Here is a 13,758-nt window from a genome sequence, read left to right on the forward strand (position 1 = left end):
AGTCCCAGAGATGTGATGCTGCTGTGGACACTGGGGAACAGGAGCTAAGGACCTGCTTGCTAAGCGTGGAGTCGCAGCCATGACACCAGGTCTGGTGCTGAATGAGTGTTGGGGCTGCGTGAGAAGAGAAAGCGGGAAGAGAAGGAAAACAGAAGGGAGGGAGGGAGGCTGCAGAGAGAGATGTGGGGCTTCCCTGCCCAAACACCTGTCTTCCTTCCCCCTCTCCATGCACCCTCCCTCTCTGCAGAGTCCTGGCAGGCTCCGTGGCTGCCCCTGTCCAGTGGCTGCTGGTAGGTCCATTAGGCTGTGCTCTTGTGTAGCCCTGTGGCTCTTGCTGCCACCATTAATGGTACCTGCTGGAGGCTCTGCCAGAAGCCCCGGCTGTTTGTATCCTTTGTATCCCGAGCCTGGTAATTAGGATTGGAGGAATCCCAAGGGCTGGAGGGCACCTCTGTCTGGATAAACTTGGGCAAGTTCAGCCACTGCTCTGAACTTGGCCTCTTTGGAGTTGGCAGCAGGGCCCCACTTTGCCTGCCCACACGCCTTCAGGACTGGACCTGGGGCTGCCACCTCTCCCTCTGCCATCACTGTGAAGCATGCATTGACAGACTGAGGGTGCACAGGGTGGCAGAGGGCAGCAGTGCTGAACTGGAGGGCAGAAGAGCTGGATTCTAGACCTCCCACCTCCAAGCTCTGCAGCTGTGGGCAGTTCCCTAACTTTTCTGAGTCTCGCTAGCCTCCTTCTGACCCTGGGGACCCTGCCCACCTCACAGGCTGTAACATCGAAGGGCTCCTGGGCAAGCACTCTGCACTTGACAAAGTGATCCACAGCCACGAAGTTACTGGGCAATCCTAACTTGCTAAAGGCTGGGAGACAGTGAGGGTGGAGGCAGGCAGGAGGGTGTGTGTCCTGCCGCCTCCCTCTCTTGCCCTGAACATGGTGGCTCTGCTGTGACCCCTCCTGGAGGCAGAAAAGGCAAAGCCTTTGCAGGCATGGATCTGGCAGGCCTCCCCAGCGTTGGCAAGGCCCAGGGCAAGAGTACACACGGAGGCCATTTCCCATATGTCTCATATTTAAAAGTCATAAATCAAGCTAACAAACCGTTAAATGAAATATGCTCTGTCCTCCTACCTTGTTAAATAGTCTCCGTAATAACCTGGAAGGCCAGGAGCGAATTTAGAATTCTGGGTCTCCTCAGAGCCTGTGCCTGGCCCTGGCTGCATGGGGAAGGCCCACCTGAGCCCTGATCTGCCCGGCTTCCTTCCCCACGCCCAGCCTGTTTGTCCTCACCAGCCTTGAATGCAGGTGTGGACACCCAGGCTTCACGTCCACACTTTGTTCACATTGCGCACAAAGAGTCAACCCTGGGCCCCAGGGTGTGCACGTCGGTGATGTGGGCTGGCAAGAAGCCGGAAGGGGCTTAGGGCTCTTTGGGCAGCCCTACTGCCTGGGCCTCAGGGTGGTTCATGCTGAGTCAGGGTTTCTATTGTGGCTCCGCCTCCTACTTGCTGGGCAGCTTAGGACGCCCCAGCTCCTCTCGCATGGCAACCCACTCCAGTATTCTCGCCTGGAGAATGCCATGGACAGAGGAGCATAGCGGGCTACCATCCAGGCAGTCACGAAGAGTCTGACACGACTGAAGCAGCTTAGCACGCACACAGCCCCTCTCCGACCTTCAGCCAAGTCCCATGCCCCTCTGCATTCAGGCTCCCTGTGTAGCCAGCGAGGGGTGTCTGAGGGACAGTCAAGGACCCCCCCGTCTCTGACATACTCCCAGGTGCTGCCGCTGGTTGACAAAGAGGCCAAGAAGGCAGAGCTCAGCCTCATTTCTTCAGTTTCACTCCTCAGAAGCAGAGAGGTCACTGGGACTATGTGGGGAGGAATGCCCCTCACGAACCCCAAATGCCTCCTGCTGCAAAGATGCAGACAGCGCAGACTCACCAGGTACCATCCCCGTCAGCGTCGGTGCCGAGTAGCTGCCCTGTCCGGCGGGGGGCACGTGCGGAGGGTACCCAGGGAGGGTCGTGCTCGCCAAGTCGCGGCCTGAGGAGTCAAAGCAACAAATCACAGGGTGAGCATCCCCACAGCCAGCTGCTCCTGTCCACAGTTCCCCCGACATCTGCACATTTGTCATGTCTGGATGCTTGATGCCAGTGTGCACGCGTGCATGCACACACACACACACACACACACACACACACACGTACTCACCCACCCCTCCAGCCGGGCTCCACCAGCAGGAAGCAAGGATAGCTCGGTCGGATCCCTGGGAAACCAGAGCTCTCACCACACCCCTTGCTCTCTGCTCCCCAAGTAGGGCTTGGCTTTATCCATCAACACACCATTGCTTCTGCTGGGCCTTCTGCACATGGCCCAGCACCACCATCTTCCAAGACCAGCTCAGCCATCTCCCAGCCACCCACAGTGGGCAGGGCTCTGCCTGCCTCAGACCCAAATCTGTTCCTTACTGACTTTTTCCTCTTTGGACCAAGATCTTGTCATTCATTCAGTGATGGTGCAGGAAGCACCTCCTGACACCAGACACTGTTCTGGGACATAGACGTTAAGGCCTCGGCCATTGGGGGCAGACGTCCAGCAGGCACGTGTTCCCCTCATCGCAGGCTGCCAGCTCCTAAGGGCAGGGGTGACACCTCATTCGACACCCAGAAAATCTACCTCCACCACAGGGCTCGGCACCTAGTAGGTCTCCGTGAATAAATGCGTGAGTGAATGGTCTGGGTTTCAGGCCAAGTGGAAGAAAACCCCAAAGCAGTAGAACTCTGAAAGGACCCTGAGGTTCGGCGCTCAGGGAAAGAGCGGGCCTATAGCTCTCCAAACACTGATGATCGCATGTATGTACTAAGGTGCTCACGTATAAGAGCAACAATCCAGACCCAGGAAGATGGGACTGCTCAGTGGTTACCTGTTGAGCTCTGAGGATGAGACCCCACCCTTGGGGGAGGAATTGGCAGTTTCCCCTAAAAGAAAGGGATGCCCCTGCTATCAGATTCTGAGATGTGTAGAGACAGCCCAGGCTGGGGCTGTTCTAACAGGTTGGCTTCCCCACCAGAAGGTGCTCCGGGTGGAGCACCCACCCAGCCCTGGGCCCAGGCTCGCACCCCTGGTGACAACAAACCACAAAGGCTTATGTAGAAATTGTAAACACCAGGCTCTGTTTTCAGTCTTTTAAATCATTAACTCATTTAACCCTCAACAACACTATGAGGTAAGGTACTGATACATTCCCCACTTTATAGGATAATGAAACAGAAAGGTCAAGTAACTTGTCCAAGGTTGCCCAGTAAGGATTTGAAGCCAAGCAATCCAGCGGCAAAGACCATGGGTTTAGTCACTCTGTTCTACTGCCTTGCACATGTGCCTGGCTGGGCTTCTGTCCCCCCGTTTCTCAGCTGGGACAGTAGGCTGAGCCCTGCCTTTAGGCCACACTGTCACCAGCCTTACTCCATCATGCAGAAAGAAATTCAACTACACAGTTTTTGTAATATATGTGTTGGAATGAAAGCAAGGACCAGTGGGGGAGGGAGGCCAGATCTGCCTCCTGGAAGATGGAGGCGTTACCCTGATAGGAGGCTACCTGCTGTATGGGGGTTCCTGGGGCCAAGCCCCAGGAGATCCATACCCTACCCATCTGCCTGAGATGGATAAGAGGGTCCTGAGAAGGGAAGGGATTTGCCCACGACACTCTCCTCATTTCAGGCAAGGCTGGGACTGGAATCCAGCTCTCCTAATTCCTGGGCTTTGGTTCTTTTTTCAACAGGGGTTGTCCTTTCGGTCACATCTGAACCTCAACAGTTTCTGCTGCTGTTACATACACTTTAAACCCTGATCCCCAAAATGGAAATGCAGTGCCTCACCAAGGCACTCAACTCAACAAGCTAGATAAAAAAGCAATAAAATGAACCTAGGGAAAGGAGGAGGAAGGGATCGATAAAGAGAAGCAGAAAATAATGAATTAGGAACCAGAAAAGCAGACACAATAAAAAAAACACACACAATAATAAATAATAAATACAACCAAGAGTTGTTATTTGAAAACACCAATGAGATAGACAAACCAAGGACAAGACTCAAAAAAGAAGGCACAAATATCAAGATAAGGAATGAGAAGATACAGCCAGAGATATGGGAAAGATGACATTTAAAAAACATAGAAACATGCATGGATGCTCTAGGGTGCCAAACGTGGAAATCTCGTCAAAAGGCACAATTTTCTAGGAAAACATGAATTACCAAAATTAACTCAAGAAGAGGTAGAAAATATTAACAGCCCAATCATATAAGAAAAGGTTGTTTAAAGTTATTTTTAAAAATAAGGTGCCCTGTCCATGTAGTTTTGGGGGCTGTTTTTTTTGTCTTTGGAAAGTTCTTTTAAAATTTCAAGGAACACACACTTTTATTATTAAGCTGATCCAGGATACATAAAGCTAAGAAAATGTTCATTTTGCCAAAAAATTTTTGGCAAAATCTTGATATAAAAATTTAACAAAATCACTCAAAAATGAAAATTAATGGCTGGTCTCACAATTTATTAATATGTAGGCAAAAAAAATCTACTATCTCATTGATGAAGCAATATAAATAAAGAATAGTACAGCATGACCAAGTAAGCTTTATTCCAGGTATGCAAGGTTGCTTCAATATTAAAACATTGGTTGGGAATTCACATTAATATGTCAAAAAATTCATATTAATGTATTTAAATTAATATATTTGATATGATTATATCAAAAACTATGGAAAAGGCATTGGCTAAAATTAAAGAACACTTATGGCTCAATAATAAAAGGACAAACAACCCAGTGTAAAAATGGGCAAAGGACTTGAAAACACATTTGTCTAAAAGAGATATACAAAAATGGCCAATTCCCTATCAGGGACATGCAAATCAAAATCACAATGAAATATCACGTCACACCCACTAGGATGTCTATAATAAAAAAGACAGGTTATGACAATGTTAGAAAAGATGTGAAAAATTGGAACCCGTATACACTGTGGGTGGGAATATAAAATGGGGCAGCCACTTTAGGAAAGTCTAGAAGTTCCTCAAAAAGTTAAGCATAGCATTACAGTGTCTCCCAAGAGAAATGAAAACATGTATCCACTCAAAATGTGTACATGTATGCTTCAAGCAACATTATTCATAATAGCTGAAAGAGTAGAAACAATTCAAATATCCATCAACTGATGAATGGATACCGAAAACGGTGTATATTCACACAACATAATACTTGGCAATAAAAAGGAATGAAGTACTGATACACACTACAACACGGATGAACTTGAAAGAAGCCCATCACAAAAGACTACATATTGTATGATTCTATTAATATAAAATGTACAGAATAGGCAAATCTATAAAGAGGAAAAGTAGATTACTCGTTGCCTTAGGCTGGGAGTGAGGAACAGGGGGAAAGAGAGTAACTGCTAATGGATATGAGGTCTTTCTGGGGGGATAATGCAACGTTCTAAAATTGGTCATGGTGATGGTTGCATGACTTTCTGAGTGTCCTAAAAACCACTGAATTGTATACCTTATATGGGTGAATTTTATGGTATGTGAATTATATCTCAATAGTACTGTTATGTTTTATTATTGCCATCTATCATCACCATCATCTTGAAAAAGAAAAAAAGTCATTTGACACCAAAAATGTAGGAAGGACATAATATTAAACTGTTTCTTAAACGAAATAAATTTGTCTTTATGGAAAAAATATACAACAAAATGAAAGATTAATAAATTGAATTACTTTAATAAAATAGACCAAAAACCTCTTGCCTGGTAAAAAACAATATGTGTGTGCCAAGTTGCTTCACTCATGTCCAACTCTTTGCGACCCTATGGGCGTGGCCCGCCAGGCTCCTCTGTTAACGGGATTTCCCAGGCAAGAATACTGGAGTGGGTTGCCATGCCCTCCTCCAGGGGATCTTCCCAACCCAGGGATTGAACCCATATCTCCTGAAGCTACCTGCACTGCAGGCAGAATCTTTACCACTGAGCCACCAGGGAAGCCCAGAAAACAATACAAGCAAAGTCAAATGATAAATGGTGGACTGGAGGAAATTATTTGCAGCATATACCATAGATAAATGGCTACTATCCCTATATATCAAAATCTCATAAGCATCAAAGGGAAGAGACCAAAAATCTCATAGAAAAATGGGCAAAACTCAGGAACATAAAACTGTCATTTGTTGGGTGACTGGTCAACCAGCAGAATAACAGCTTCCTTCAAGGTTCCTATGAGCCAGGCTTTGGGCCAGTACTTCACAGGGCTTATCTCAGTCAACAACCCCAGAAGGTGGGTGCTGTTATCATCCCCATTCTACAGATGAAGAGATGAAGGCTCCAAGCAGCTGATGTATGTGCCCAAGGTCATATAGCTGATGATCATGATCGCTAACATTTTTGTAGCACTTACTGTATTTTAGGCCCTGTTCTAACACTAGGCAGAGTTCTGAACACTGTTCACTGTGTTTTATAGATATTAACTCATCTAATCCTCAAACATTCTATAGGTCCAATAATATTATCCCCATTTTACAGATGTGGCACTAAAACACAAGAGGTTAGGCACCTGCCCAGGGTCTCACAGCTTGTGAGAGAGGCACGGCCAAATCCAAGCATTCTGGCACCAGATCCCCCACACTCCCCCAAGACACAGGGCACTGTTCTTTCCCCATCCCTAAACTGGGGGTCCCCAGACTGCAAGAGCTGCTCCCACCCTCCCTCCCCTGCACTGCCAGGGCACACAGTAGGTGCTTAGAAAATACCCGCCAAGGTGAAAATTAATCAAAAGACATTGGTTCTACCATCTGAAAGGAACTTTGGTTCCCATCTCACTAACGTCTCAGAAAGCCCTTCACCGTGAAAGCCACAAGATAACCAGGCCTCATTTATCTGTTTTTTGCTTGGATGCAACTTTTTCTTTTTCATATATGGCCCATTTCTACGTAGGCTCTCTCTGCGTACACTAATGGGGGGAAATGTGGATCCAATTAACTTCAAATTTAGCTCATAATGAACTTATCTCATTTTGCTACCAGCTCCATTCTCATCGTGCGGCAGTAATTAACCACTGGGGGTTGTCACTCCCAGACACATGACATGGAGAGCCTCCCAACCCCTCACTTCAAACCCTTACAGAATTCATTACCCTGACAGTATGCAAACCCTTCACTTTGAATACCACAGGGCACCAACCAAACTCCCCCTCTATCTGCCCGAATGTGAGTGTGAGCAAGGAAAAGAAGAAAGTGAGCCACTGAGAAGCCATGAGTTATTGTGAATGAGATGGGAGCAAGAGTCTGGTGAGGGCTCCATGGCCAGAGTGGGTCTGGCTGCCTAGACAGCCCTGGGTTGGAGGTTCTCCCCAGAGGCAGGGAGTCTCCACCACAAAGTCAAAGCTCTAAGGAACATGGCAGAGCTGACCAGGGAAAGCTAAGTCCTTTGCAAACTGGCGATCATGTCCACCGGGGACTGTTAATGCTCAGGAAATCTGAACATCCCAGGCAGAGGCAATGGTGACTTGTTGTGTGACCTTAGGTAAGTTCGACCACCTCTCCGGGCCTTCGTTTTCCTATCAGAACACTCAAGCAGTGGGAACAGATAGCCTCTGGGGATTTTTTTCTGTTTTAACATTCTACAGTTCAGAGGCCTCATTTTAGCCCTGTGTTGATGGAGGTGGAGGCTGGCGCCAGCTGCTATGGAGATGCCCACCTCGCCACAGCACTCCTGCCTGCAGTATCAGGTGCCCTGGAGCCCCTGGATTAAATCCTAGTGAAAGGAAGGTAAGCACCAGTCTTGTTTTCTTGTCTTCAGGAAAGGATCTTACGGCAGGAGATGAGGGCTGTCAACCTGCACTTTGTTGCCAAGGGCCCCTCGTCAAATGTTCCTACCAGCGACCAGGCACCTGGCTTGGAGAACAGCTTCTACTCAGTGGTGGCTAGTTTTCAGAAGTTGGAACTCTGGATTCATTTCATTTGGGAAGCTCCTGTCTATGTGAATGTTGACTCAACTCCAGTTTGTAAAATATACACTGAGGGCCAAAGAAAATGTATCCAAAAACCACGTTTTGCCCCCATGGCCAATTTTCAACCTTTCCCATTTCTCAAAGCTCTCAAGTCCTATCTGAACCATCCCATACCACCACTCCACCAGTTTCATCACCTGCCAGGCCTTTTAAGGACAAGAGCCCAGCCTGGGTGTCCAGGTAACTATCAAAGAGGTAGCCACCAGGCAGGACAGAACGGGTCAGGGGATGGAGGGAAAGCCCTGCAGGAGGTGACTCCTGAGACCTATGGCATAAACACAACTAGCTCCCTGGGGCCATCAGAACCTCCTGCCAATCTTGTTTCATGAGTGACAGCCCCAGCCTCCCAGCCATGCTGGCTTCCCAGACACCCCTCCTCCCTCGAGCCCAGTCAGTCCCCAAGCCCCTCCTGACTCTCCATTACCTGGTGCCCTTTCCTCCCTGGCCCGAACGGCCCGGGTCAGACTGTTCTTCGCTTTGCTCTATTTTCTAGCAATCTCATCTCAGTGGCCCTGTTCCTGCCACACCCTCTGTGGCCGTTTCTTCCAGAGCCCTGGAATCCAGCCCCTGATCCTCTTGGCTCACACTGAAGGACAACTTGGAATCACACAGAAACTTAGTGAGGGCTGACCCCGGGGGAGGGCTCTGAAGCTAACACTTCCAATTCTGTCTTGGTTCAATAATTTAACCAGAACTGCAGACACTTTCACTTCTATGACATTTTCTCAGAAAGCTCTTCCTCAGAGTCATAGAACCATGAGAAACCCTTCTGCATGTTAAGAAACATTATTAAAACTTGAAAAGAAAAGGTCATAAAGGTGGGAACCACAGCCTTTTCACGTCATGGGGCACTGTTAACTGTCATACCCAGGGATCATACCTCTAAGAGAATGTACCTGTGTTTGATGATTCTTTACTACTTGATCAGAGCCCAGAAATGGGGAAGTTACACGTGAATGTGTAGATTTCTCCCAAGTAGAAAAGACAACTCCAAAGGTTTGGGTTTATTGCCCTGTAGGACATTAACCAATTCTGTATCTAATCTAGCAATTTTATTCCAACATTTTTTAAAAATGCCTTTCTACATGGACGATATTAAACACTGTTCCTCAAATGTTCTTGGAACCACTTTTACCTTTTTATAGGTTCACTCATTAATTTACGAGTTGAATAAAATCTTCACATGTGCTCATTCTATATTTGTACATGAGTTATGTTCTTAGTTCTCTAAAAATTTACACTTTCTCGCTCGTTACAGGAAAAAGTAACCAACCCTGAGTGAGATGAATTGAAGGTTTTCAACCAACAACAAAGCAGGTGACAGTAAACAATTGCTAGCTTACGAGAGGGAGAGAGGAGCAACCGACAGCCAGGGCCTGGAAAGGGGACTAATCCTGCTGCACAAACCCTGGTGTGTGCCTGTACGTGTGCATACACCACCAGGTATCTCTGTTCCAGCTGGCGTTTGAAACATGTGACAGTTTGAATGGGGGCTGCTCCCTGTTCTGGGGTCTCCCTTTGTTCGGACCTGCCACAGGCAAAGGATGTGTGTGGGAGTGCAGACAGGGAGTGCAGACAGGGAGCATTCAATCTAGAGGGGGAAAGGCTGCACACAGCATGCGTCCTAAGTCACTTCAGTCGTGTCCCACACAGAGTGGACAGGCTAATCGCAGATGGGCCCATCCAGTCATTAAGGCAGACCTGGCTATCTCCTAATGACAGGTTTATTTGCCATTAGTTTAGGTGGTGCTATTTACCAAGAAATAATAACCCTCAATTTCTTTTCCCCAAATTACTGAATCCCCACTTTCGACAATTTCTGACTGACCCTCCTCTCATTGCCGGAGCTAAAGATCTAATCTGGATTTGTGAGCAGGAAGACAACTTGGAGAATTCATTCATAGGGGCTCTGCTTCCTTCTCAGCTTCAACCCTCCCCCTTCTTTCATTCCAACAGACTCTGTCTACTGCCCTGGAATCACTGGGAACTTCCACACTCCGAGGACTGTGTTTTAATTGCAAGGGAACGTTTGAATTTCATCTGCCTGGCATTTTAGAGCAGACACTGGGGCTCAGTCAATATTTCCATGTACATTTATGACATGATCTTCCTCCACTAGCAACTGTTGACCCAATGTAATAAACTTACAAAGGCAGGGTTCTAATGAGCAAGGCTGCAGAGTGGCTCTGCCATGCTCATGGCTCTGGGCATCGCTGCCAGGACAGGTGCTGCTCCAGGGACAGATGGAAGCCATTATTTACAGCAGGAGCATGGCGAGGGCCACTGTGGGCAAGCTCAGGTCTTCACTCACTCATTTGTTCACTCATTCATTCATGTATTATCTGATCCTTATTGAGTTCTAGCACCAGAGGACCTGGGGGTGACAATAATGATAATAATACCTACAACAATAACAGTGATTGCTTATTCAGCTCTTACCAAGTGCCGGGCACCATTCAAAGTGTTTGTATGCATTATCTCATTTAAGTGTCACAGCCACTTGAGGAGATACAAACCTTGGTAATCCCCAGTTTGAAGATAAGATGGTGGTGTTTGGAGGCAAACCGAGGCTATCTAATGCCAGTCTATGCCTTTACCACCCCTGTCCCTGCACTAGCTTCAGTAGATGAATTGCAAAATATAAAACACACCTTCTTTTTGACCTGCAATTCTACTTCTAGGACTTTACCTATGCAAATACACAGAAAAGTACACCAAGAGTCACATTTAATGGGAAGGGAGGGACGGAGACAATCCAAGGGCTTCCCTTGTAGCTCAGTCACTAAAGAATCTGCCTGCAGTGCAGGAGACCCGGATTTGATCCCTGGGTTGGGAAGATCCCCTGGAGAAGGAAATGGCAACCCACTCCGGTAACCTTGCTTGGAAAACCTCATGGACAGAGGAGCCTGGTGGGCTGCAGCCCATGGGGTCACAAAGAGTCAGACATGACTGAGTAACTAGCACTTACTTACACTTAGTAAAAAATAGATAAATCTACCTGCTGACAGACACATAAAAATGTTACTGAAAGTATACACAAGACATCGTTAACTTTGGGGTGAGGATTATGGATGGGAGGGCTGAGGTTGGGGAAAGGACAACTATTTTTCATTTTATATTTTTCTGTATGGTTTGAATATTTAACCACATGCATGTATTACTTTTTGTTCAAAATTAACTTTTTGATTTAAAATTAACATTTTGTTAAGAACCAGACACTGTCTGTGCCCCAAGGGGCCCACTGACAGCCTTGACGGGGAGGTAATAATGAATCTAAGATGCACGAAATGCGTAATTCCCACCCCCCGCACCGCCCACCCCCCACCCCACCTCCGCTGCCACCTCAGCAGCTCCCGGGCCAGAACTGTCGCGGTGGGCACTCCCTGCTTTCAAAGACAGCATTATGATGCCAAGAGCACCTTGGCCAAGTCACATGTCCACAGCTTATGATCACACCAGCCCTCCCCCAAGCCAGCACTCAGCCTCACGCAGAAAGGAAATGCAGTGATGTCCCACCCACCCGAAACGTGCCATCAGGCAACCTCAGCCCTGACAATCTGGCTGTAAGTTGCCAAAAGGTGGGCCCAAAGCCTGTCCCTAGAGCCCCCAGGGCACCAGGTCTGGCAGGCCAGGTCCTCATTGGCACACAATTCCAATGAGCTCAGTGGTCTGGCTTCCCAGCTGCCAGCAGATTGAAAACAGCAAAATAAGAAGGGGGAGAGAGACTTCCGGAGCCAGGCAAACTGATGTTAGGAGAAGTGACAGGTGACAGGTGAGCAGCAAGGATGGAGACAGGAAAACAATATAATCCGACATAAGAAGCCCGGACTTCAACAGTCTGGGGTGCCTGGTGGAGGGCGAGCCGCCTGCTTACAGACCTCCAGAGGCTTTGCCGCTGCAGCCGGAGAGGCTTAGTGATGCGAGCTCAGAGACGAACCGGGGTGCTGCCACTGGAGAAGGGTGAGCTCTGGCTCTCCAGCATGACCATCTGCATCTCTTATCTGAGAAGCCCAGATGACAGACCAGGGCTTTGAAGGTCGGCTTGGGACCTATATAATAGGTAGCAGATGGAGAAAAGCCCAGTTGTCCATCTCAGTCCAGGATGGGTCCTTGGAGAACACTGGTATGGTGTATGGTAATGGAGAAGACCACCAGGAGACTGGATTGCTGATGGAAACCCGCCATACTTCCACTCCTGGTTATGGTATCCGCCCACCCAAGCTGGCTGGAGAATACTGAAAATGTAATCTTACCTCCCAATGTGTCAGAACCATGGTGTCCCATGGCTGGACTGAAACTTGGAAGTTTACCAGTCTCCCCCCAGTTCAAGGCTGACAGTATTCTCATCACGTTTCCCCACCTCCAGGCTGCTAAGGCAGAATATACTTCCCCAACATAATGGTTGGGAATGTCATCCTTCTCAAGAATTGGTTTACACATAAACTATATGATTCCTAAATAGAAAGTGGAATGGGTTAAGGAACACACAGAAAGCATAGAGTTCCCTTGAGGCAACCTTCCAGACTAGGGGACGTTACATCTTTGTAAAAGGGTGCAGTGTGGCGTTGGTAGTTAGGGACACCACTGGGCATACTTGCTGAGTGGGTAAATTCACATACGATGGCTGGAGCTCTGCTGAGCTCTGTTTGCCAGGCGCTCTTCTATGTGTTTTATGCCTTGTCTCATTTAATCATCAAAATAATCCTACATTGTAGAAATTAGTATTATTGCTGTTGTTGACATTGAGAGGATGAACCTAGAGGTTAAGTGTACCGGCTCTGGGAGCAGGCTACTGGATTCAAATCCCAGCTCTGCTCCTTATTAGTTCTTTTGTAACCTTGGGCAAGATTCCACTTGAGTTTGCTCATCTATAGAATGGGGCTAATGGTAACACCACCTCCTAAGACTGTTTAAAAGAACTAAAGAGTTAGTATAGGTGAGGCCCTTAGAAAGGTGCCCAGCCCATACATGTGTTCCCAGCTATGACTGTTATCCCCTCCAATATTCAGAGGAGGCCACTGAAGCTGAGAGAAGTTAAGCATCTGGCCCAAGGTTGCACAGGCAGAAAATGGTCCAGGAAGGGGCTGTGGGAGCAGGATTAGAAACCAGGCAACCTGTGCTCTTAACCACCAAGTACCAAATCTAGGATGGGTTTGAAATATAGTCAAGGATGGTGGGAGGCACCTACTGGACCTCTCCAGCTAAAGGGTGAGGTCAGGGCTAGAGGACCGAGTAGGAGAGCCCTGGACTGGATGTCAGAATGCCCTTCCACTTCCTTACAGGGACTTCAGGCAGGTCCTCCCCTGTCTGAACATTCTCCTCTGTGAGCCCAGAGTTTCCTTCCCAGGTCACCCACCTGGAGGAGCTTAGAAAATCACTGTGAGCCCAGAGTTTCCTTCCCAGGTCACCCACCTGGAGGAGCTTAGACAATGGTAGAGAAGTGGGGACGATGTATTACTGGGTTCTCGGGCTCCTTCCACATCTGGCTGACAGCCCAGTTATTTTAAGAAATAGTCAATAGGTGCGTGTTACAGCCAGAAAAGCCTCCAGTCAGCTTCTGAACTACTGTGAAGGGATCAAGGCCAGTCACAAACCCTAAAGCAGTGCCTCGGTCCATCGCCTTCTGGCCTAGAAGGTAACAGCCCTGGAGGATGTCATGAGATCCGGGCCCAGAAACAACAGAGCCCATCCAGATGACGC

General features: G+C 48.0%; 1 protein-coding gene across 1 annotated transcript in view; it reads right to left on the bottom strand.

The window, feature by feature from the left end:
- The window catches only part of PAX5 (paired box 5), a 171,193-nt gene that overhangs the window by 35,121 nt on the left and 122,314 nt on the right, over nucleotides 1–13,758 (bottom strand). Inside the window, exon 9 of the mRNA XM_052644974.1 lies at nucleotides 1,943–2,044. Within this exon, the coding sequence (XP_052500934.1) occupies nucleotides 1,943–2,044 (102 nt within the window). The remainder of the gene's footprint in view (nucleotides 1–1,942; nucleotides 2,045–13,758) is intronic.

The sequence above is a fragment of the Budorcas taxicolor genome, chromosome 8, assembly GCF_023091745.1.
Source record: "Budorcas taxicolor isolate Tak-1 chromosome 8, Takin1.1, whole genome shotgun sequence".
Taxonomy (NCBI): Eukaryota; Metazoa; Chordata; class Mammalia; order Artiodactyla; family Bovidae; genus Budorcas; species Budorcas taxicolor.